This window comes from Poecilia reticulata, chromosome 1 (genome assembly GCF_904066995.2).
Source record: "Poecilia reticulata chromosome 1, P_reticulata-male-v2, whole genome shotgun sequence".
NCBI classification, from domain to species: domain Eukaryota; kingdom Metazoa; phylum Chordata; class Actinopteri; order Cyprinodontiformes; family Poeciliidae; genus Poecilia; species Poecilia reticulata.
In genome coordinates this window covers 21,345,856-21,371,972 of record NC_088830.1, presented here as the reverse complement: position 1 = coordinate 21,371,972, position 26,117 = coordinate 21,345,856, and the positions used below count along the sequence as shown (strand labels likewise).

General features: G+C 40.2%; 1 protein-coding gene across 3 annotated transcripts in view; it reads right to left on the bottom strand.

Annotated features, from left to right (window-relative positions):
* Nucleotides 1–26,117, bottom strand: part of pax5 (paired box 5) — a 60,933-nt gene that overhangs the window by 20,567 nt on the left and 14,249 nt on the right. For 2 of the 3 annotated variants that reach the window (XM_008412420.3, XM_008412431.3), the window contains exons 2-6: nucleotides 22,083–22,248; nucleotides 17,779–17,976; nucleotides 17,113–17,177; nucleotides 14,006–14,131; nucleotides 7,233–7,417 (exon numbers count right to left, since the gene is read on the bottom strand). In XM_008412420.3, coding sequence (XP_008410642.1) covers nucleotides 7,233–7,417; nucleotides 14,006–14,131; nucleotides 17,113–17,177; nucleotides 17,779–17,976; nucleotides 22,083–22,248 — 740 coding nt within the window. The remainder of the gene's footprint in view (nucleotides 1–7,232; nucleotides 7,418–14,005; nucleotides 14,132–17,112; nucleotides 17,178–17,778; nucleotides 17,977–22,082; nucleotides 22,249–26,117) is intronic. The other variant, XM_008412441.3, reaches the window with a different exon arrangement.

Genomic DNA, 26,117 nt, shown 5'->3' with positions numbered 1-26,117 from the left:
GAGAAGGCAGTGGTCCTCATTTATCAATCGAACAAACTGTGAAAAATTGGGTTTATGGTCATTTTCCCATCTTTTCTCATTTTGGAATCCATCACCGTGGATCTGAATGTGAGATATGCCGTGAAGTCTGAGGCAGTATGTGAAGCTTTATGTTGCTGCGGTACTGCAAAGAAAGTCAAGCTGCGTTACAGAATTGAATCAGTGAGTGAAACAGGGACCCAAATCCATGACACCTTATTTAGGCTTAGATTTTTATTACTTTCCACAAGGTATTTGAATGGTTTCAGAGTTACACCTTAGATACTTGGAAAAGTTTAGAGGCTCTAAATCACAAAATGTGGTGGAGAATATCTTCATTTTCAGGTATGTGAATAATTAATGACAAAGCTGTTGGGTTATTGTTTAATTGAAAACCTCCAATAAGAGGAGAAAACATGTCCTATTGATTCAGAATCCCTTTTATTTCAAAACCTAACACAAAAACACAAGATTGATGAGCACTTTTTGCTCGTATTTGCATCTGCGTACTTGCTGAGATTTCACATCTCATCACTGGATTCTGAAAAAAAAACGTAACTAAATATACATGCATAAGAGATGACTGCTGTATATGACAGAGAAAGTCTAAGGCAGCCTCGACATTTATGCAAAATATTATGTTTGATGCTTGCTTTTATTTGATGCTCTGTAGTCTGATGAGATGATATGGTCTTTTAGAGGGAGACAAGATCTAACTCAGAACTGCAAAAAATATAATAGGAAATGAAGTTATTATTGAATGTATCCTTTTTAGCAATATTTTGTTTGTAGATTCCATGCATGAGGTCACCACACTATAAATAAATATGGATGTTGGTAATATCCATATTGTTTCCAGGTGATGGCTGGATCACCATTTGACTATCTGTTGTAATTGGCTAAAAAACACAAAGTTTCAGAAATCATACATCAAAACTGTCCTTGGATCATTCCAGCACCCAAATCTAGTCCAGTTTTGAGAAAAAAAACACTGAATAACTCTTAAGTTAACCCACATTTTGTCCAAAATTATTGACCAACTAGATTGCCTCTTATGTCAACATCAGAATACAGAGCGCATCAATAAGAAACGTCAGCGCTGCTTGTGCTGTTCCCTGAGTTAAGCTTGGAGCAAAACTTGTTACATACTTAACAATTATTTATCAAATATTTTACTTTGACTCATCAAATGTCTTCCATTCCTCTTTCCTGTGTGTGCGTGTGCGTGTGTGTGTGTGCGTGTGCGTGTGCGTGTGTGTGTGTGTGTGTGTGTGTGTGTGTGTGTGTGTGTGTGTGTGTGTGTGAGAGTGTGTGTGTTTGTGAGGGGTGGTGGGAAGGGAAGGAGGGTGCGGGGGGTGATAAGGTGAGAGTGTCGCACTGACCCTTTTAATACGTCTGCATCTGTGTGTAAGTGTAGGCGTTTGTTTGTGCTCACTGACCTCTTAAACACCCCTGTGCTCGTCAACACACAGCACAACCACTGGACTGTGACCTGCCAAATAAGAGCTTACCCTGTACACTTACACACCTCTCTCTTTCTGGTCCTTTTTACACTTCCGGCACATTTTTAAGCCCCTTCACCCCCTCCCCCCCCTTTTTTTTTTCCCTGTCAGAAAGAGGACCTGCAGTTTTTTTCCCTAAACCAATCAAAGATGCTATCCCTGCGTACCCCCCACGCACCAACACAACCAAATCCTGGCTGCTAGGTCTCATTATAATAGCATCTAATGTGTCCATGTAGCCATGTGTAGAGCCAGCCAGCAGCACCAGCCGAGAAGAAAGGGTCTGCTGTGGTAATTGGTCATGATGAAGTTTGGCCAGTGGGGTGACAGGCCCGCTAAGCAAGATGGATCATTCTCATTCGCACCCGTAAATGTTGTCAATTCCACCGCTCATACAGCGCCATCAGCTCTCATCAAAGGAAAAGGGACGCAGCTGCGGGGGCCGAGGAGGGGGCTGAACTTGGGGTGGGGGGGTTGGTAATTCTGATGGGGAGGAGTTGGACAACCAGGCAGGACGAAGGGGAGGATGGCAGGATAATGTGGACCTGGTTCAACAATTATAGGTGATTACATATGAAGTTTTATAGGGAAATGTACACGTAAGAATCTCCCTTTTTTCTTGCTCATTCTTTATAGTCAAAATTGCAAAGTTTGGAAATGGATGCTGGATAGAATGGTACCATGAAAAAGTAAAACGCACTAAAAATAGTGATTTAAAAAAGTGTTTTTTACTGCTATAAACATGAAAAAATAAAGTGCATTTTGCGGAACTTCTGATCCAATTGATCAATTATTATTAGCTGTATTAATATATGACCACGTCCGATCAGCTGCTGTTGGTGCTGCTTCACCTGTTCTGCATGTCTGGGTAAGTTGGTTTTCATCAGTCCAGACAGAGCCTCTGCATAGTTTAGAATGAGATGAAACTGTGTTGTTATCAGCTCATTTCTGCTACATTTAAGTTCCACTTTGGTGCATTTTGTAGCAGTGCCAAATTTTATGACACGCCCAAAAACTTTGCTGTTGCTCAGAAGGCAATCAGTCTGTTCATGCCACATGTAGTAACTATGATGGCCCTCAGAAATCAGACCTTTTACAGACATTAGGAGTCATCATGACTTTAAATGAGTAATCTTTAATTATCCACAAAAGTTTCCTAAGACTGTAAAAACTATCAGACTGAAGGTGCTTGTTTGAAGGTCTGCGTACGCGTGTCAAACATTTCTTTAAATTTAAATGAGGTTACGCAATTAGTTTAAAACTTTATACTCTTTTGAAATGATTAATGATAAACTAATTAGTTTATGCATTTTTAAAAGAGGACATTTTTGGAATAAATTCTTTAGTATGATTCTTAAAATGCCATGCCGTATGCTTGAATTAGACTGATGCTCCTTTTATTTTCTAGAGATTTGGAAATGTTTCTCTCTGGAAACTGAAACAAACAGAAATGGAAATATAGTGAATAAGTAATATTTTATATGAGACAGCTGGTTATATCTGTAGTACCTGAATGTAAGCTAAGTACTCCTATAAACTAATACAAAAAATATCAGATGAAGGGGAAGCAGAAGCATTTTTTTTTATGAACGCAGCATGTTCATATGACATTCAAGTGCAAAGTAGACACAATAAAATAAAATGTCCTTTATTAGTCTTTTGATTCTGGGATAGGTTGGTTAGAACTGTAAACAGTCTGTCCATCTAAATCTCAACAAAAGATTTATTTAGAAATAAAACCATGCATAAATTTGTTAACCCTTGAAATGCAGTATTTATTAGGTTTAAAATTACATGTTTTGGTTTGTAAGTTTAGTTCTGTAAGATGACAGCTTATACACTGTAGAGGTATAAATGTCTGACTGAATTAATTACAGGACAGAAAATAAAGCTGCATTTAATTGAATGATCTCCTAATATAAAGAAAAAGTGACAGATTAGATTTTCTTCCCAAGTTCCCCTGATTGTGCTTCTACAGCACAAACTAAGATTACATAAAATAAAACGTGTATGTATTAAAACCAAATCTTTAATTCAAAAATGTGGGTGACTTTTACTCTGAGGCTCCGTTAGCAAAGCAGCTGAATTCTCAGTGAGTTTCTTGCCTTTTATACACCAGATTGCCTGAGATGTGGTAAGGTGGAGTTTCAGAGCACAAATCCACATCAGTGACAGATGAGCCCTAATCGTCCCTCTGAAACACACACACACGCATACGCATACACATACACACACACACACACACACACACACACACACACACACACACACACACACACACACACACACACACACACACACACACACACAGACGCCAGCCGTGCTGGCTTGAACCATTTGCATAATAGTATTTCTCTTTTTCTCCATTCTCCAAATAGATCCTGATTTCTCTCCCCCCGCACCCCTCTCCCTCCTGGCTCCCTTTTCCCTCTCCACATTGTCTTCTGCACCCCTGATGGAAAAGGCTTGGCTATAAACAAACACAATTCCCTGAGTGGCCCGCAAACAGAGACAGGGATTGTCGGGGAAAGAATTTATCTGAACTCAAACTGAGCGTGGCAGCAGTGGGGAGGATATTCATTTTCAGACAGATAACCCACACAGACCTTAACTCCAGGGGGAGGCGGTCTAGATATAATGCTTCAAATACAATGTCTGGCTTACTTTTCTTACCTATCAATATGATATGCTATTTACACCCTGTTATTCAAGAATTATTGTCACATTTGCTGTTGTGAGAACAACAATGGATGGGAAAATTAATTGACTCCCCCTTTGATGGCTTCGCTGGCCATGAAGAGTTCAAACCAAAAAAAGATTCAACTTTCCTGTTAAAATAGTTTCAACTTCTCTGAAAATGTTTTCTTGATCCTCTGGCTTTAGCCGTTTTGAGCAGGTTCAACCTTTGGAGGAAACGATACCAGAAGAACAAACTTAGCATCGCAAACACAGTTTGAAGGCAGAGCGTGGCGTATTTGTAAGCAAGTAGAAGTTTTTTTATTTGAGAGCAAAATTCTGAGTTTGAATAGTGCCACCTTTAACATTTCAAACAAGAAAATCCTGTTTTCAAGTGGATGTACATGTTTCAAAAACATAAAAACCCCTCACATTCTCAACATTTAGTAAACTCCACCAGAATCAGACGATGTACTCCTAGATGCGTACCGGAAGATGATCACCATACGTGACACTCATCCTTGCTACTTTGGTTTATTCTTTCACACTGCAGCAGGTTTTGGTTTACATCCAAACGTAGATTGGAGGTGTAAACCTTTTCTGTCTTTCATTGATTTTCAGACTGGAAAACGATCAAACTGTGCTGGTGAGTGCAGAGGAGGGCATTTGGACCCGGGGTTGCCGAAACGGGTGAGGGCGCAGTCAGCCCGCCTGATTTATCAGCTGAGTAATAAGAAGTGATTGAAGGGAAATTCAAATGAACTCTCCCTGACAGGCGCACTTGCAGACAGGCACACATGCAAACACGCACACATAAATTATCAGCGCAGCTTAATAGACTACAGGCAGCGGGGAGCAAGAGCAGCACAGGGAGATGAGATAAAACAATGGAGTAAAAGTCTAAAACAAAATAAACAAGTTAGAAGAGTAGCTGAGGCTGATGGTTCAAATTGCATTTGACACAAGTTTTGGCTCTTCAGCTATGGACAAATTACTTCTCATGAGCCACAAATATTGAAAAAAATGAACTGAAATCAAAATGTCCATGTTGTAAAAGTGGTTCCTTTTTTATTTCTCCACTTGGTTCTCTGTTTCCTTTCTTCCTTACATGCACATCCGCTGACTCCCCTGCACACGTCATCACCGTTAGGGGAAAGTGCATTTAAAGCTGTCAGTCTCAATGCAGTCTGACCCTACTTGACCAAAACCACACCACCACTGGTACGCACCCACGCACACACACACACACACGCACGCACGCACGCACCCACGCACACACACACACACACACACACACACACACACACACACACGCACACACACACACATATTAATACACACACCTTAGCTCACATACCAGAGAGGCTAAGCTGTAGCTGTCAGTGGGTGTGACTGTCAATCACCCTCTCCAGGAAAAACGGGGGATGGGCATGAGTAGATGCCTGGATTTCTTTGTGATGTTTTGCAACCTAAAGCCAGTTTGACCCCAGTGTGACACAGATTTTAAAGGGACTCATTCCAAACCCTGACCTCAATGGCTCAGAGAGGACACTGACCTAGGAATCATGGGTATTTATGATGTCAGATCTCAGTCTATAGAGCTACTCCAACCAATACCTGTCGACCTCTTGCCCCGACCCGCCACCCTCCTCATGTTGGTCAAATGGGAGTGAATGGGTTAAAAAGTCCAACTCTGCCCTGTAGGTCTAAGGCTATAACCTGTCCTACTAAAACTTCTCTGGGGTCTGTCTGGGTTCATGTACTTGACACTGGCTGTATAAATAAACTTGAAAAGTGTTTTCCTGAAAAAAAAAAAAAAAAAAACTGTAGAGGAAAATTGTCATTTTGAGACAAGGTCCAAAACATTTCCCTAATGCTGAGAGCAGGGCTGCACATTAGAAGACATCTGAAAAAGGCGGACGGAATACAAATGCTAGCGTGCTCACATTTTGTTATGCAAAGTACTACTTACACCTGTCTATTCCGCTCAGATTTCCATTAATTCATTGCCGGAAAAGGGCGGGAGGTCAATTTAGATGCAGCATTAAGAGACACAGACACACCCTCTCTCGTCTCTTGTCTCTCCCATTCACGCGGATATGCAGTTCATCCCCTGTGTGCATCAGCATGCCGGATGCCCCATTTCCATCACCGTCCTGGAAGCAGCAGGAAGTGAGGTCATAATGAAAGCTGGGTCGATACGCTCATTAACCCCTGCAGTGTGTCTAGATTAACTGAATGTCGATAAACTACCCTCACTGCGTCTCGGCAGTGTCCATCAGACCGCAGGAATCCACACAGAAACACAAAACAAAAGTTCATTTACACATTCTCCGAACACCCAATGATTGAGCTGAGAAATTAATAGCATATGCAGAGATTATGCGATTTTGGTCAACATTGGCATGGCATGGCAAGGCAGAGCAGGCAGGCTTTTTTAGCTGTAAGCAGAGATCCCTCTGTTAGCTTGCAAGGTTTGCATCAGCAGCTTCAAATATTAGTCAGCATGTTTCAGTGCGACAGCATCAGAAATTCAAGATGGACACCTCTAATATCAACAACTCTTTGCAAGACGATTTATATCTTTGTCACATTTTGCCATGTTATTACTAGAAACATCAATGTATTTTTGACACAAAATAAGGGATAATTGTGAAGTAGAAGGAACATTATTCACATTTCATTCTTTACAATAAAGTTCTAAAAGGTGTGATGTGTAAAATGGTAAATGGCCTGTAGTTGTATTGTGCCTTGTCAAGTCCAGAGGACTCCAATCAGTGATTCACCCATTTATCTCTGCGGCTCAACTCACAAATGTTTTTTTCCTTACTGTTGTGGCACCTTTTAGGGAGAAATAAACATCTTTTTCCACAGTATAGGATTTGTTACCATGACGCATTGTTGCAACAGCGAAATAATTAACCAAACATAAATGTTTCAAACTTTCTGTATGATAAGTGATGACTGTAAATCTATGACATATAACCCCTGTACCTTTTGGCCTTAGCCAGAGCCTGCACAATGCCTTGCCCTTACCTTGCCAGAGTCAGGGCTCACATAGAGCTCAGTGGTGGTTTGGATTGGACAAGATGGCTGTCTGTCAAAGAGGCGGTCCAATACCTCAATCTGCTGCGGCGAGAACAGCTCCCCTCTCATCTGCTTCCTGAGGAAGTCCCGCCCACTGTGGCCATGCCCGTTAGCCAGCGGTGACTCCTGTAAAACTGCACAGAGGGGACACCAGGTAGGAGTGACATTAGAAAGGTTGCAGCAGGAAAATGTTAAGAGGATGCAGAATAAAGAAGGTGGGGAAATGAAAAAGGTGACTAGAAGCAATGGCTACTGGATGTATTTCTGAGATGGACACGGGGAAAAAAGTTAGCTGTCTGAAAGAAAGTCCAGTGAACTGATTCAGGATTGAAAGACTTCATAGATTGTGGAGACTCAGAGAAAATCGCATACAAATGCAATCCATTACCTGGCATACGCTGTCTCTCCTTCTTGATCTCTCAGAAGTACACCCTCTCTGCTCTTATAAACACAATCCTCCCTCCCGCTCGTCGCATCGCCCATACACACACGTGCACACAAATATATATGGCTTCGGTATCAGTATTAGACTGTGAGCTCTTGTATCCTGCAGTTATTGCTCGGCTGAGGGACTGAACGAGACAATTATAAGAACTCTGAGGAGTCGCAGCCCACAAATGATTAGAAAAGAGAGAACGAGAGAAAAAGATAAAGAGAAAAAGGGGATGAGGGTGAAAATCCCCTGCTATAGAGCCAATTCATTGCTCCAAACTGCTCCTGAGAGCCTATTTTAGTCCTGGGGGTCACAGTGCGTTCGATGTGTGTCAGAGAGTGTGTATGTGTGTCCTGGGTAGTGATATGACAGACAGGTTGAAAAGAGGTACGGGACTTCAAATTTCTATTTTTTATTTTTTTTTCATTTGGACAGAAAATACGGATTCATTTGGGGAAAGGCTTTGGTTTTAAAGAAGGAGAGAGATGTAGAGATAAAAACCAAAGAAAGAAAAATTGACAAAGTAGAAAGAAAGCTCATGCTGAAATGCTGTTTGATTGCTAAATAGGCTCAAAATCGAAAGTAAATATATTTTTCTAATAAATTGAATATAATTTCTTCAGTTTTTGTGTTAAAAATTAAAATCCAGATGATTTCTGACCTTTTGACTTCCAGAAAATGATATTTTCTGCACTTATTTGGAGGTCAGGGCCAAAATTGTTCATACGGTAGGATGACTGAGACAGAAACGTGGGAGCAAATAAGCAGTTTATTTTTGTCACTATCACTGCTTTTAAGGTAAACACAGCCGTGCTAAGTTTTGAGGTTGAGAAAACTACAACTTTCACCTCAGATCTACCACTTGATTGAAATTCCTATGGTGAATATTATTTAATGAAATAACAAACCCGCATTTCCTGATGATAAACCTTGAGTAAATTATGAATGCATTAAAAAAAATCATCATTTCTCAAACTGCGTACAATTCATGACATACTATTTCTGTACAAACAAACCTTTAAAAAATTATGAAACAGCAAAGAGCTATACAACCCATGAGGATTACATCAAGATCTATTCTCTACATACTAATATTGGGAGCTGAAGCTGTTATTAGCCATTTAGTCTGTAGCCATTTTCCATTCATACTCAAAATTTAGTTCAGTTTGCAATCAAAATTATGGAAAATGTAATTTTTCTACAAGTGTAACTTGGAGAACAACAACTTTCCACACTGGAATTCTGACTTGTTGTATTTCTAACTCGGAACATGGAAACAATAGACGGAACACAGCATAAGGACAACAGTGATCTTAATAAATGTTCAATTTGCCTTTGTAGACTAACGTTCAGCCTTGTTAAAATTGTGAAGCAGTCCTGGAACAGCCACTGGTTTGGGTTTATTTTGAAGACTTTGTCTACACCTCATATCTCCAGACAGCATCTATACGTCCCATTCGCAGAGTTGACAAACACTTTTTTCAGCACACAAGCCCTCTTTCAGCAGTTCTCTCACCAACAAACACCTCGATCCTAATCTCTCTTTTACTCTTGTAGTCTCGTCACACTCGCACTCATACACAGGTGCTGGGAGCGCGGCGAGTGCACGGTCCAGGTCTCCGATGGCAGACCAATCAGGAGACAGATAAAGGCGGTATGATGCTTTAGCCTGGTAACCCACAGCAACCCATTTAATCCCACTGGCCAGTCGCTGTGATGGAATTCAATTGATCAATCATGTAGCTCTGATGGCACCATTTCAGCCAGCTTATTGCTTTCTGCTTTCTCTCTAACACATACAGACACACACACAAGTCCACTCCGAAACACTGACCTAAGCTCGCCACTGTAGCATACCCTCAAACGACCGCAGAACGACAGAATGAAGAGGAGTTACTGTAGTTGAGCAGAAAGAACAAAGCTTTCACTTGTCATAATCAATATTGTCCATTCATGTGTGTGAATGTGTATGGATGCTTCTTGGCGTTGATGTAGGTGTGTTTGTGGGTGGGTAGCTTGATATCCGGCCCTCATTGTATCCATGGATGGGTAAAGAAACTCATTGCCGTGACGGGTTAAATCCTATTCACTGTCAGACACACACACACCCACACACACAGCTGCCTCTATCTCTGTGATTCGGTCTCAGAAGGGAAGCGTTTCTCTTCCCTCTTTTTCAGAGCAGAACAAAACAAACAATGAACCTTCATTGTTCCCTTCTTCTGCCTTTTCCCTCTCCCCTCCGCCTCTTCTGTCTTCCTCTCCGACGACGGCTCAGCCTGCCTTTGACTTTCTTTTTTTAAAGCAACCCCACAAGCAGTTTGGATGATTAATCCTAAAACATGGAAGAATTAAAGTTGTCAGCTATTCAGTGTGCCAGTGTGTGCTTACTGAGGGTGGGATATTACCTGTGTGAATCTTATTAAAGTTGACATACTGTAGATTATCTCAACAGGAGAAGTGTCTGACCTAACAACTGAAGCTTGTAGCTAAACTTGTGTGTGGTTGTGTATGTATGCGTGTGTGTGTGTGTCAAAAGATCAAAGTTTTGGGAGGTGCTGAGCGGAGCCACGGTTGAAGGGCACGGATCTCCCCCCTTCCTGCTTTCCGCCATCCTCCATATCTTTTTCTCACTCCAAGTTTCTTTTATTCGGTAAGCTGCTGCATGTCACAGTGGATGCACAAGGGGGTAAGAGGTCAATGTGGCATTCTGGGTAAGTGCCAATGAATCAAGTTCTGCTTCACACACACACACGCACACACACACAAACACACACAAAAAACAGCCCTTGGAGCTGTGGTGTTGTATGACTTTTCTTCAAATAGGACAAAAATAGGTTGAAATAAAAATAAAACATCCACCCTGCAGTAATCGATCCACCTGTTCTGGAGCTCATGTCCATGTTGAATCCACAGGGACACACTCGCACACATTCACACGCGTGCGTGCACGCAAGCAGCCTTAACGTGCAACAAGAATAGGTTAAGGTACAATGGTCCCCTTTTGGCCCCACAAGTCAAGTTCCTCCATTCACTCCCATTCAAATCCATTCTGCTCTCAGTCACCCTCTACTTCCCCTCGCTTTGGCTAGAGGGCACAGGTCACCACAGGGTTTTACCCCCACACACTCCTCCCACCAAAACACAAACACACACAAATACATGCTGCTGATTCCTCCTTCATGTGTTCCCACCACTTGCACAGCTGCTGTTTGAAAGCTAATGTTACTGTTCTGGAAGTAAAATAGTCCTTATGCTACGGTATGATGTAATTTCCTCCCATCAATGTCATAGCAATAAACGCAGGCTTATATTACTCTTCATCTCTAAATTGGGTTCTTTATTTGTTATTCTTTAATGAAAATATGTCGTCTGAACTGAGGGGTGAAACCAAACCACACAACATGTATCTGATCCTGTGGTTGGGATGTGTGTCACTACCTTTAGCAGAATTTTGAGTTGTCAAAGTGACATTATTGGCCAAAAAACTATTGACATAAATGAGAGATCAAGAAAACTGACGAATTTCACATACATTTTAAGTCTAACTGGATTGTCAAACATTTGGATAATAGACAAAAACATTTTGTTAATGAATGGTAATTAATACCTCTTTTTTCAGTTTCCCCAAATCTATTGTTTTAGTAAGATAAGGTTTTGAGAAAAACTTCCCTGTTAAAGTATAAAACTCTCTTTCTCTGTACATAAAAGATGGAAATCGTTAAGAAAAGGTTTACACTTTTGAGGTAACGCTCCTGTACAGAAAGCAGAGGCTCTGTGTCTTTTATGCAAATGTGGATTTTCAAGAGAAACCTCAGTAATAACACACAAATGTAGCAAAACAAGGGAAATAAAATGAATTATGTTATTCTTGGGAAATAAATTAGACATATTTGTATTGTATACAGTTATGATATGCCATTTAAATTGAGCTAAGCAAAACCATAGAAGCAAATGTCTAAACACAAGTGTAAACAGTTGTAAATTAGTTGCAGATAAATATGTAATCCTATACTTAATAAATGTATTTCCATAACCTTAGCAACTCGACACATGCACATCGCAAATTATATTTCCTCAAAAATGTTTCCATCCACCTTCACATATTTCTATCATCCTTTCTCTCTGACTTCAACAAACGCCACCGTTCTCCACGTTAACTCCTACCGCACTGTGTAAAATATTCACGTTTTTTAATTAAACAGTCATTTTAACAAAGTCGACAAAGGAACAATGAGATTGTTGGCTTCATGTCTACATGACCTGTAGTATATGTGCGCGAATGTCAACTCCGACAAACATATGGGCGTGCGTGTATGTGAGACGCGTGCTGCATTGTTTGTCAGTGTGTACGTGTTTGTCTGTCCATGTCAGCGCATGCTGTTCCTGCTGTCGCCCCTTGCTGTGTGTGTGTGTCATTATCCAGCGGGGGCTGCTCTAATGGAAGCTGTGATTAGCAATGCTGTTAATTAGACCACAGAGCCAACCCCACAGACCTCTGCCATAGAAACGCTGCAGATAAAACTCTACCCCAAAACGTCACAGTAGGCAAAATCAGGCCGACGTGAGGCTTTCTGACCACCTCAGTGAAATATGAAACGATACAATGTTTTGTTTTCTTTTATTAAGTATGGTGAAGTTGAAAAAAAGAATTCGGGTCAATGCAAGCTGGTTAAAAGTTAATTAGTTATTTAGTCAAAAGTAGCCAAAAAAATGTTATATCAAAGTTTTTCACTAATACAGGAAACTTTTTGTTAAAAAAAATTAATGACGGCCTTCTTTTCTGTCAACTATTTCATTGGTCACTGCAAGTTTTCAACGCCCTAAAGCAGCAAAGCAGTCCCAGGTCCTTACAGTACCAGCATCATGTTTGATTGTTCTTCATCTAAAATGCTGTTAATTTTACTCCAGATGTAACAAGATGAATATATGTTTCAAATCTCTCCTCAGCCATTTTTATCCATGTCTCTCTTTTATTCCTGGATCATAAAAAGTGACCTTAAGGCAATAATGCTTTAGATGTTCTCTTTGGGTTTTTACTGGGAGAATTGTCAATGTGTCTTGGGGTAATTTCGGTAGATAGTGGCTCCCACTGCGATTCTTGTGAGACCAAACAGTTTTGTAGCACTTTCCAGACTCACATATGCCCATTAGGTTCTATTCTGTTCTTGAGTTTCTTTAGATTTATTGCTTCCTGTACTACTTAGAAAAATTTTAAATAAAAAAAATATCAAATTGATGTTGGTTCCATAAAATTATGTGAGTGCAGCTGCAAAATTGACGGTTTTGTATTTTCTGGTACATCCTGGACAAGCCCCCAAATTGTTTAATGAAAGCTGAGAAAAGACATCCATAAATTTGGACAATGATTTGAGTGTCGTCATGCCAAAATTTTTTAGTTGTTTTTGAGCTAACCAGTATTTAGAACCTCGAGTTCTCTCATGACTTATCTGTCTCAGTTTGTAAGAAGTTGTGGTGTTTGCATGTATATGTTAACTTGGTAGAAAGTGGATAGACTTGATAACAAAAATGTAGCTGAATTCTCATCTTGATTTGTGTTTGGATTTAAAGCTCACATTTGGGGGAGTTTAGGACTTTGTTAATCCACTGATGGGTAAGCAGGTAATATCGAGCACATCATGGTTCATCTGGGATTCACCTGTATCCGGCTGAAATGATTTGAAAATTCATCAGGGGTGGGAAAATTCACCCATACGATGTGTGTGTGTCTGTGCTTGTAAGGAGAAAGAGACACCAAACGAGTAAGCGAGAGAGAGAGAAATAGCCCCTGGTGGCATTCTGTCACCCTACTTCACTCCAACATCTGGTGCTGTCTCATTTACCGCAGGAGACCGTCTGTGTGATGGCTTTTTAATGCCACTGATTCTACCACATACACACTCATAATCACACACACATCCGCTACACACACGCACACACACACACACACACACAGAGGTTCACACTCACATTAGCATGCAACATTGATCCAGTATGACAGCACATATGATCAATAGAGCATGCATTAATATTACTTCTCAGGTGGGCCTCCAGTGGAGCGCAGTTGGTAAACAAACACGGGATTCTCATTCAAGATGTTTGGTTTACAGCTCCCAGACTTCATATATGCACGCACTCACATATTTGTCATTGATATTTATGTTTTTCAGTGGAGGAGATCTTCCAGGTTTCACCAGCACTTTATCTGTTATTTCCAATGTGTACAGTTGAAATGTCAATTTGATTGGAAAAATGCAAAGATTTAGAAAAATGCAGGTTAACTACGTACCTTCATCCCTCTTCCTCTTGCCCACATCAGCAGCAGAACTGATTCCCAGGATGCCACTGATTGAGTACGACGAGCCAGCAGAGTCGCTGGTGACCGCTGAAACCTGCGTGGCAGCTACGGACGTCGCTGCAGACAGATCACATGATGGGTTAAAAAAAGATGCATCATAAATCAGAAAAATAGTCTTTTTGTGGACATTTTTCTCCACAGAAGAAAAGCTCTCTCTCAAACTAAAGTTGAACTGAATTTGTTCCACCGATTTTATCCAACAGTCCCGATATTAACACTGTATGTTACACTGAGCCCAAACTTTGTGTACTCGTATATTAGACTTTTTTCTCCTTGGAAAGTCAAATTCGCCTCGCTTCCCCTGGAGTTAAACTCAACCACATTAACTAAACTTCACCAGGAAGAAAAATGTGCTACAAAATCTGTACTGGAGTCTTGCTCCTTGTCGTCTCCTCCTCTGAGCTTCCCCCTGGAGGAGACAAGTTTCTTGATGGGCGACAAAGTTGTCGGCGTTTTGGTGACACACACACTGTGTAACCTCCTGACACACATCCACAAACTGCAACATGCAGTCAGTCACTCTCAGGTCCCTTATCTGCAGGCGGATGTCGGGCTGAGTGACAGTATGGTATCCCAGGAGAGACAGAAAGGTGTGGCAACAGACATCCTAATCCTCTCTCCCAATAGACCCCCTCACCCCCCAAATCACAGACAGACGAGACCAAAAAGAGAGTAAGGAAAAAACAAGACAAACCACGGGATCAGAGTCCTTTCAAGCCATTACTCTTTTTACTAACGACAAGGAGAGTATAATGAATGCATATCCCCTCTTTTCCCATCACTTGATTTAGCACTTCAATTATCTGATTTTCCTTTCTCTTTCTTTTCACTCTTCTTTTTTTTATCAGAACGTAACGCTCTTATTCTGCAAATCCAAATGTTCAATTTTCCGCCTGGGAGTGGGAGCCATTTATCTGTGTAATCTGTAAGCGTGGTGTGGAAAAGAGAGCGCGCACTGCGTTATATCTGGGTGTGTATGTATGAGGGCGGATCTGATAAATGCGAGTATAGGGCGGGAGTCAGGGAGCAGTGTGTGAAAATTAATTTAGATTACTAGACAATGTGTGATCATGGAGATACAAAAAGACAGCAAGGCGCAATCCACTGCAGGGAAAGTGAGGGACAGTATTTGTCCTCTGAGATACTCATGGAGTAAAAGGGAGTTATAGTATATTTCCTATGTGGGAGTAAAAGGCTTTGGTTCACAGATAAAAGATTATTCAAATATAAGAAGTAATGTGGATCCTCAATTAAAAAGAAACTTGCTGAATACATTTTTGTTTCTTCATAACATTTTTTCCTCCATGGTCGCCCCAGAGCAGGTGGTGGGAGACAGAAAGACTCTAGTTAAAATAGCATCACTGCTGGACAATGTCTGCCACCCCACGCATGAAGCTGCTGCTGAATGGAGAGCTCCTCCAGTGACAGACTGCTGCATCCTTGGTGCACAAAGGAGTGCTATTGTAGATCCTTCCTCCTGCAGCTGTTTGACTGTATAACCATCGCTGCTCCAAACAAACTCATCAATGTTCATATAAATGCTGCTACCTGCACTCTCTTTAATCACTTTCAACATATAAAAAAATCTGTACACCTGCACATTTTTTAAATTAACCTACCCACTTCATTTCTTTGAACCAGAGTAGCTATTTTTTAATAACTGCACAATGAAATTTTCCCTTACTGAACAGTATTTTTATTCCTTATTCTGGTATGTGTTTCATTTTTGTGTGAATCTACATGCTTTGATTGCCTTTTACTTTGTTGAGGTAGCACGTAAATTTTCCCATTGTGGCACAATAAAGTCAATTCTGTTTTACTCTATTGTATTCTAATGTAGCCTCTAAGTGCCAGATTCAGGGTAGCAGCAGTGAACTTCATCATCTTGTTTATGCATGTTATTCTAATTGTTTTTCTACCTGTTACTTGTATGTTATTGTGACACACTCGAACATGCAGACCCTTGAACAAGGAGGTGCCTCTTGAGTTTGTCCACATTTTCTTACATAATAACCAAAAACTTTCATGTTAGTTTATAAAACTTCCTACACCTTGAACATCTCGCTGAGATCTGTTTGATTCATCCTCCAGAAATACACAAGCACCAAGCTACCGAGATGCAAGCACGTGTAAGAAGGTGCTACAGTTAAATCTACTGGCCGACATGCAAATTGCTCTGGGGCAAAATAAACACAGTAATTACACCGTCTCCAATGTGAGACATGGTGGTTGTGCTTCATGCTGTGAGGACGCTTTTTCTTTGGATAGGACCAGGAAAACCGATTAGAGGCAGCAAAAGACTTGAGCCTGACATGGGCAACAACTTCATGCTTGCAGCCAGAGCAAATAAATCCAATTGAGAATCTACTGCAGCTCTTCTTCCAAATTGATATTCATGGACGGCATCCATCCAGTCTGAGTGAGTTTGAGCTTTCTGTCAAAGACCAAAGTCTGCAGGGTATTAACTCTGGGAGATTGAATACAAAGGTATGCAATATTTTCAGGTTTGTGTTCCTTAATTATCATGCTTTGCATTTATCAGAAAATATCTTAATAAAATAGGCAAGTTTGAAGTAAATTCAAGAATCAGGAAATTTCACTGCAGCTCATGAAAAAGTGTCTGAAATTTCATGTTTCTTGTGAACAACACTACAGCAAATTCTTCTTACAGACATTTTCCCTTACAATAAAGGATGTTTCTGGTGTATTTCATGTTGAGAGTATGATGCACTAGCACTGTAAACATGGAGACAAAGGCGTTAACAGCATGATTAACTTTTATCTTTACTCCTCCAGTAAAATTTAGAGTTGACTTTTCTGCTGAGGAAAATATCTTGACTTGCTCAGGTGTCTCTTAACAACACCAAAATAATTTAAACCCATTCCTATGGTCATAAAAAAAAACGTCTTTGCGTTTCTAGTTGCGTCCCTAATAATGGTGACATTTTGCTAAGCTGATATATTTGGAGTCTCTGCCTTCTTCCTTCTCAGCCGACATCTCAGTTCTAAAGGAACCAGAATGAGCTGGAGCAACGTACCTAAGCTGTGAGCCGACACCGAGCCCGTCTGACCAGGCTGCTGCTGAACCTTAGTCCGTATGATCCTGCAGAAGAAGAGAGGAGATATTAGTGTGTATGAAGTGGCTTGTTTGAGAGATCCTGAGTGACAGAGAGAACATGACCATTGTGGGAGCAAAGCTGTGTGTGTTTGCGTGTGTATGTGTGTGTGAAGTGGCTTAGGCAGGCTGACATGGCAGAGGGGCCTCATACTTCCTGCTTGGTTGATCATGCAAGCCTTTTCTTCCTCTTTTCTTCTTCATCCTTTCCTCCCCTTTTCCTCTCCTCTCATTTCCTTTCCTCCATTTTCTCTTTTCTTCCCTTTTGTATCTGTTTCACCTTCCTTTTCTCTTTGTCTGCCTTTTTGGCTCACTCGTTCTTTCTCTTATTTCCCCATCCCTCCCTCTGTCGCTCCCTCTGTGCACTCAGGGGAAAGGGGTTGTCATTGTAGCATCGTGTAGAACCACTGAGCTGCGGCCACTTCATACATATGGAAGCTGGGGGCCTCTTTGCAATTCCCCTCTTCCACTCCCACACCGAAAAAGATACACAGATAAAACACACAACATTTATGTTGTTCCGTGCTTCGTCTACAATCTGCCGTTACAGTTTGATACCCAGACCCACTCATCGCACAGACTGTGGCACCTGTTGATGGAGCTGACGCTGGGAACGCTGTCGTTGTCGCAAACTCTCTCGGCCAGGAGCCTGTCCCGGATCTCCCAGGCAAACATGGTGGGATTTTGGCGTTTGTAATCGGCGATCTTGTCGACCACTTTGGGTGTAGCAACCTTTGGTTTGGATCCCCCGATCACCCCAGGGCGGATGCTGCCCGTTTCATAGTACCTGTAAGGAAAAGCAGAGGTTTGTCTGAAGCACAGACAGGAACATAAAACATGTTGGCAGAGTTTATGTGAAGAGCTCCACTGCTTTGCAAAACCCCTTAGTTAATTTTAGATGACAGGTTAACAGAAAGCGCTGCATGATTGTGAGGTAGAAGATGCTACACATAAATTATAATTCAGCACCTCGAGTCATTACTTTGTTGAACAGCCTTTTCTTGTACAACTAAAAGTCTTTGCAGCCTCTAATAGGTTTTCTTCAAGGTTTTCCCTTCATTTAACTCTATTCATCTTCTCTTTAGTGCTGATCAGTTTTTCTATCACACACCCCGCTTGGCGTAGCTCCACCACCATGTTTTAGGATGTGGACTATGTTGAGGATGATGCACACTGAACTTTGTGCTTCTAAAGGGAAGAAATGTGAAAAAGTTCAGGATGTAATGGTACTTCAAGGCACCGCACATAAAAGATTTTAAGAAATAGTTTTTTAAAATCACTGATTTTGAAAACTATCTTCTGTCTTTTGCATATTCACTCTGTGTAATAGCTGATTGGTAGACAAACTTGATGATGGAGCAACAAAAGGTTCATTGAGGAAGCATGCAACATTCAGGTTGCCAAACAATAATAATAATAAAAAAAGAAAATTTTGTCTTATATTTTCAGACTTGCTCTGAATCAGCACCCATGACAGCAAAGATAGAGTTCATTTTTAGGCTTATTCCAGTGGTTCCCAAACTATGGGGTGCGCCCCCTAGGGGGGGCACCGTGCCATTGCAGGGGGGCGCGGGATGGATGAATAAAAAAAAACCCGATGAACACTGTGTGGGAGAGGCGTTGTGGGGCAGGGGGGTGGAGTAAGACTATAACAGGGAGTCTGGATATTATAAGATTAAACAGTACAGCTAAACTTTCACAATCAGACATTATTCATTTACTAAATCAGCTACAATTGCCTTTCGCAGGTGCTTCCGCCATATTGGATCTTTAGGTCAGGGTTATGGAAAACCTTCTGATTTTCCCAGTCCCAGAATTAAAGACTTCAGTGGTTGATGTTTCACCATTTTGAACTTTTGATTGTAAATGTAATATGCCATGAATGCTGGAGATGCTACATCTTGCTACCTTCCCCATAAAAGCAGAAACATTGCTACAAGGGGCATTATTCATTTCCACTGTCACCAAATGTTTGCTCAGTTTGCAAAGTCAGTAACTCAAATCAGTTGGTTGGATTTCCTTAGACAGAAAACTATTTTTTTTACCAACTGGCTAAATAGCCTGAATCTGCATGGAATGTGTCTAAAACTGGTCATTTTGAATCAAACAGCCAGAACTGGATGAAAAATATTTCATTGTCAGATATTATGAAGACCTTGTCGAAAATAAAAATAGAAACAAGGCCTTTTAATCAGCCATCTTTAATTATAAGTAAAAAAATAATTATTATCCAGTTATTTTTCAGGAAACTTCAACATATTTAAAGAGGTGGAAATAATGAAATGGAAGGATAGATATTTTGTTGAGATAAAACTCTGAAAAGTGTGGAGTGCATTCGTATTCAACCCCTTTATGCACCTTAGAGTAGGAGTCAACCAGTTCGTAAAAATGGGTCCAAATTGAAATCAGTAAATGAAAAGTCAGAAAGTTGAAGAAGCATGAATATTTTTGTGAGGTTCTGCAGCACTATCATGATCAAATCGTCGTGTTTATCGTTTTTAAATTAATTTGACACAGTGAGTAAAGTTTTAACTAATATTTATTAACCCTACAGCCTTTCTTCTGTTGTATTCTGCGAATGACATCAAACACTTTCAGCTTGTTACATAATGCTGCATCTGTCTGATTTACATTGAGATATCTGTGTCAGCTAAATTGTTTAATGCGACTGTATCCCTCTCAAACAGCCGTGACACAATGCTCCTGATGCCTGACTCGATCTGCTGAACCGCTGCTGTTTTCCCCGCATAGAAAAAAATTGAAGCGTTTAGTGTCCACCATGGCTATTTCATGAATGTATTTGCAAGCAGAAAGGGCAGGAGGGCAGGAGATGGAAGCACAACTAGTGCACCGCTCAGCTTGCAGAAGAAAAATAAATAAAAAATGCTTGTGTGTGTTTGCGTGTGTGTGTGTGTGTGTGTGTGTGGAGGGGGTGAGGGGTGCTTTGCGTGGCTGCAAGCTGTCAGTCAGTCTTAAACCTGCTGCTCTCCCTCCACTGTACGGTGGAGTAATCCTTTCCGTGAAGATGCGAGTTGCTGTAAATGTGTGCCTCCTTGTCTTTCTCCCCCTGTGTGTGTTGCACTTTTTGACTCCTCACAGCTGGAGCATAAACACAGCCGAAGGAGAAAAAAAACAATCTATTTTCAAATGGAAAACGATTTAAATTATTCACAGCTGAATCATCGGTGAATAAACGAGCTCGGTTATTGATATCCTGCTCAACGATGAGCCGACGCACTCACTCACTTGCTCACACGCTCACGCACGCGTGCGAGCATCCACGCACACACACGCAGAGACACGCACAGGGTGGTAGAGTTGGTGTTTTTGTTCTGCTGGCACCAGAGAGACAGAGAGGAGAGGATAAAACAGCCCTCCCTCCTTCCATCCATCCCTCGGTCCCTTCTCCTCCCCCTCACAGTAACGCTTCAGTGAGTTGAATGGCCAGGAGAGGGGAAGAAAGAAAGAGATAGAGAGGGAAAGACAGAAAAAGGGAAAGGGAGGCATGAGAGAACAATGAGCAACACATTTTTTGATATAGCTGAGGGTCGCTGTTGCTAATCCTTCCCCTCTGTCCCCACAAATGGTCTCTATGTCTCTCATTCATTTTTCTTCTTGCAGCACTCCACTCTCTTAACACGCCTTTTTCCTTTCTGATTGTTCTTCCATTTATTCCATTCTTCACCTTACTCACTTTTTTTGGTTGGTGGTGGTTCAGAAATATTGCACCACTTTCATTTTGATGCTAATTCAAAAAAAAAAAAAGAAAGAAAAGAAGTGATGAATCTTTTTCCCATTGTCTGCCTTTTTTTTTTTTCTCTTGTGGGGGACGGAACGAGCAGGGATTTGCTCTTGAATTTAGCTTTGAAAAGCCAGACATACACACAGAGGAAGGAGAGAAAAGGGAGGTGAGAAGATTCACAAAACTGAGAAGCGTCAGGGAAGACTTACGAGACACAGAGGTGAGAGGGGGAAGGTGAAAAGGCGGAGGCAAGTGAAATTGAAGGCCAACGTGGCTGAAAATACAGCTCATGTGTGCTGAAGAAGTAAGAAGTTTTAGAAAATTGACCAGTCAGCTTCTCCACCAACAACCTCACATCAACTAGAACAGAGGGCGTCCAAAGTCGGTCCTGGAGGGCCGGCATCCTGCATGTTTTAGTTCTCTCTCTGGTTTTACACACCTGCATCAAATGATGGCTCGTTAGAAGGCCTAAGCAGAACACTGACTTGCTGAGGAGGTTGTTACAACCACTAGGGAGAGAACTAAAACATGCAGGATGCCGGCCCTCCAGGACCGACTTTGGATACCCCTGAACTAGAATGTAAAGCAGAAGGTACAAACTACAATTGTGTAAGATCTAACAGTTTCACAAAAAAAATTCTATTTTTAGATGTTGGAGGGATTGTGCAGGAAGGATTCTGAGTTAAGGATTTTTGCAAAAATTATGGTGTGGCTGAAAGCTGGACCGGTTGTTGTTTACTGGAAGCTTAACAACACTGCCAACTACTTACAAGAGTAAAATAATGCAGAAATGTTTCATTTTCATTTATTTAAAATTGTTCAGAGCACTAACAAGTTTCAGACTTTATTAAACGTTTACAGTACTGGAATAAAAAATGAATTCAATTTAAGGTTTTTTATGAAAAGCTAAAAAGTGTGATTGTGCCTGTAAGTTGATTTCTCAAACTCTAAAATGCCAACACAAGATGTGACTACCGCACAAATAATAACCAGCCATGTTCATGTTCACTTTGTACTGTAAAGGGACAATGCTTAAATACAGACACTTTCTGCTTCTCTTCCAGAAAAGCACACATTTTCTCCCAGTTTCTAGCCACAAAAAGGGCAGCAGTGAACGTCATCAGTACTGTGCTGGCATGTTTGTCTTTTACCTGCCCAGTATCTTGCTGACGCATCCATGGCTGACCCGCAGCTGCCTCGAGATGTCGCAGGGTCGAACCCCTTGATGGGCGAGCTCCACTATTCGCTGTCGGACCACGTCTGGAAGGGGTCTGCCGTTTACAAACACGCCTCCGAGCTGGTTCACGCCGCCATGTCCTGGAAAAGAGACCGCAAGAGTCTGAGAGGGTTAACAGGAAGGATGCAGACGAGTGACACAGGGAGAGGAAAGTCAGTGGTTTGGTTATGGGGGTCTTAAGTGCTGGATTGTTAAAGATATGACTTTTACAAAAAAAAAAAAAGAGAAATGTTTTCAAATGTGAATGACAGCATATGGATTGAAGATGGAGTGGTGATTTTTTTAAAAAGATTTCCAGTAGAGTGCATTTAATAACCTGACAAAACCATTTTTAATTCAAGCAATAAAATCCTTGAAACAGTTTGTATAATTGGTTAGATTTAAAACAAGTATATCTGAGGTGAAATTGATTGAGAGCTAAATGATTTTAACCAAAGTTTAAAATGCTCTTACTGGACTAAATTATTTAAATTCCAACTATTTTTATGTTAATTTTCTTGATCTAATTTGTTCTGTCATGTAACAAAGACATAACGTGTAATTAAAATGACGGTAAAACTTTTACATTTTTCCTGACTTACATGACAAAAACTGCATCAAGATTAAGAAGTTCTGATTGCTACCAAGTCCAACTTTGCCATAAGTGCTACTGCTTAATGGATAAAAACTTACATTCTTGAAACTTTCTCAACAGCACAATAAAATCCATATAAACATGACCTTACTGTTCACTGAACTTCACACAAAGCAAACAAGATCAACTTGACTGAATCAGTAGCTTCAGTTCAATTCTAGTCAAAATGTTTAGGTAGTTACCAAAATAAAGTGGTTTATGTCCGAATGTAACCATTGGGTTACAAAAGCACCTTCCTAGAATAGATCTGGAAAACATATTGCTATTTATGGAACATTTTATACTTTATTTAGTTCAGTGACGGAGTTGAAGTCAAACGTCCTGCAATGCTGAGCATCATAAAGTTTGGAAATGAAAGTTGCGTCACAGTTGTGGTTGTTGAATAAAAGATGAGGATAGTTTTTAAAGGTTTACTACTGTTTCAGGAATGTTTCATCCAGCAACCAGTTATTTTGAGTTTTGTTCTGGAAGACAAATCAACTGTAAGGAAGATTTGATAACAGGGAAATTTCTCTTTATTGAGAAAATCTAAATGTATTCTATTGTTTTGTTGTTTATTAACCATATGAACTAAAAAACAAACTACATCCAAAGTTCAGCATTAGATGTGTAAGTGATTAAATAAATTATTTGAATATAATTATATTGAAACTAATTAGAATTAAAGTACAACATGTAAAGCATTGACTGCAGTTTTGCTAATTTCATTAAATATCTGTTCCTAAGTACCTTTTAAATGTACCAAACTTTCAACAAGTAATTTCAATTACGTGCCAAAACATTTACGTAATTTGTTGAAAGGAATTTTATTTGTTTATCTCTTAAAGTAAGTCTTTGGTTTGGTTTGACTTTATTAAAAGTAGCGTAATAAAAGCATAAACAAAGTTATATACAAACAAAATAAGTTTTAAACAAAAGCAAACCAAACACAAAAGGAATAGTAGTAAAATATATTTACACGTTCAAAGGACTGGGTAGAAATATGATCTTATTTTTACACCCATCCCTCTAACATTTCTAGCATCATCAGGTAAATTATTATTCCTGTTAACATGTTTAGTTACTGTGATGTAAAGATTATTAGTCATAAATTATCCAGTAGCAACCTACACCTGCCTGATCACGTTTTTATTTTCTTAGCTTTTTATTGCAAATCATCCTAATGAATAAATTAAATGTAATATTTTTTGTAACCTTCACTTCATTACCATGTGTTTGTTAAAACCCAAAGCAATAGTCCAAATTTGATCCAAGAAGAAAAACTTAATCAATTCTGGATGGCAGCAGCACAGGTATCGCCCTCCAAACCGGAGTCGTTTTTTAATGCATCTGATCTGCACTACGTCTCTCATTTATCCTGCGAAGCAAAAGAATATCAGTTGCTCTGCTCCACAAAAGCAACTTTTTCCAATTTCTCCAAGGGGCAAGCTAAGCAAAGATGGCAATTAAGTGAAGGGATTTCAATTAATTATTGACCAAGGCCTCGGCTCGGCCCCACAGCAGAAGATGCTGGTAATATTCCCCTCTAAGGAGGCAGGGATGAAAGTAAAGCAGGAAATAGATAAAAACAAAAAGCAAGGCTGCAACACACTAGAGTAGAAGAAAAGACAAGCTGCAGCTTAAGGTAATTGAAAAACCTTCTGGAAGCATGATTTATTTTATGTACCATAGCTATTAGCTAAAAAAAATAAGACAAAAATCAATCAAATGTGCTTATTGGATAAATTTCTATCATACTTATACATTTTTTCTAATAAGTAAAAAAAAAAAAAAGAACTTTCTAAGCAGTTCAACAATAAATCAGAGTGAACTCTGAAGCACATGTTGCCCATGAATACATTTCCAAACTTCACAGCAAACATATAGAGGCTTTTTACTCTGGACTAGATTTAAAAGTAATGATCTGAGATGTTAACTTTGTTCTGCCAATCCTGGGGGTAAAAAAACACATTCCCTCTCTCCGCAACCTCCGAGTTTGTGTTTGTACTGTATGTATACATGAATCCCACCAAAGGCAAAGTGTAAATCAACTTTCCCCTCCGTTTAATCCACTAGCTTTCGTATTACCATAGTGATTACGTCTTTAGGGGAAACACACACGCACTCTCTTCTTTACACACAGACACTAATCCTAGCTGTGGGGGTAATAGATTTTAAACACATAACCCCAGCAGGGGTAGCGCCTGAAACAGCAGGCCGTCCCGTGAACCAGCCGCCTTGACTTCGTCTTCTCATCATCAGTACGAGGAAGAATAGAAGTAAAGATACATTGTTTCTCCAGCTCTAACATAAATAAGTCAGTATGTGAAACAGAACTCTACAAACACGTCTAATAAGAACGGTCTGGCTCTAACCTTACAGCTTCGTCTTTTTAGATGTAAGAGGGCTCATTAAGCAGACACCAGCACAATTTGAAAAGCAATCACTCTCGACAAAAGGCGGTAATGTATCTGGGGAAAGTGAGAGGTTTCTGTTTATGCCATTCCTCTCAGAGCTACTCTCACCCCAGGCTCAGTGATGAAATGTTATCATCTTGTTATATTTCAAGAAAATATGAGACGATTTGGCAACAGAAAGCCGTTTTTGTCATCTAAAATAACTAGTTTGCTAAATATCACAATTAAATACAGTGAGCATGAGATGGTTAATTAAGGTGCAGCACAGTTTTACCTAGTTCTGCTGAAGTTTCCATTCCTACTTCCTCTACAGTTAAACTCCTTCTTTAAGATTTCAGAGAAAGTGCTTTAGGGAACCGAGTTTTCTCACTTTGTGCAGAGCATGGAGTAACGCATCGCTGCTCTTCCTGCACCCACTGCTATGCACTGCCAGTAAGATGACTGAAATAAGGCCCTAATATTTTCCCTCACAAACTGTATGATGGGGAAATGTTTTCCAATCATGAAAAACAAGGACAGTCATTGTGTGGGTACCAAGGACTTGCCAGGCACTCTTATTCTTATTATCATGGTCCAACTGTTTACTGCTTAGCTGTGTTTACTTTGTAATGGTTATTTCTTTTATTTGTTTCATGTGTTGCCTTTGTGGCAGTGTCTCTCTTGGAAAACAGATTTTAACCCAATGAGACATTAGTTACCTGGATAAAAAAGATTTATTAATAACTCTTGTTTCAGCACTACAGTGTGGGTGAGATGTCTGTAAAGCAGCTGACCACAGCAGACAACCCAACTATTTAATCAGCTGATATCAACTAGTTATGCCTGTTTTAAAGTTTGTAGAGCAGAGCAATAAAAAGTGAATCAAAATTAAACTAGCGATAAAAAAAAAATTGTAACTGTCTACATGTTATGTTAGAAG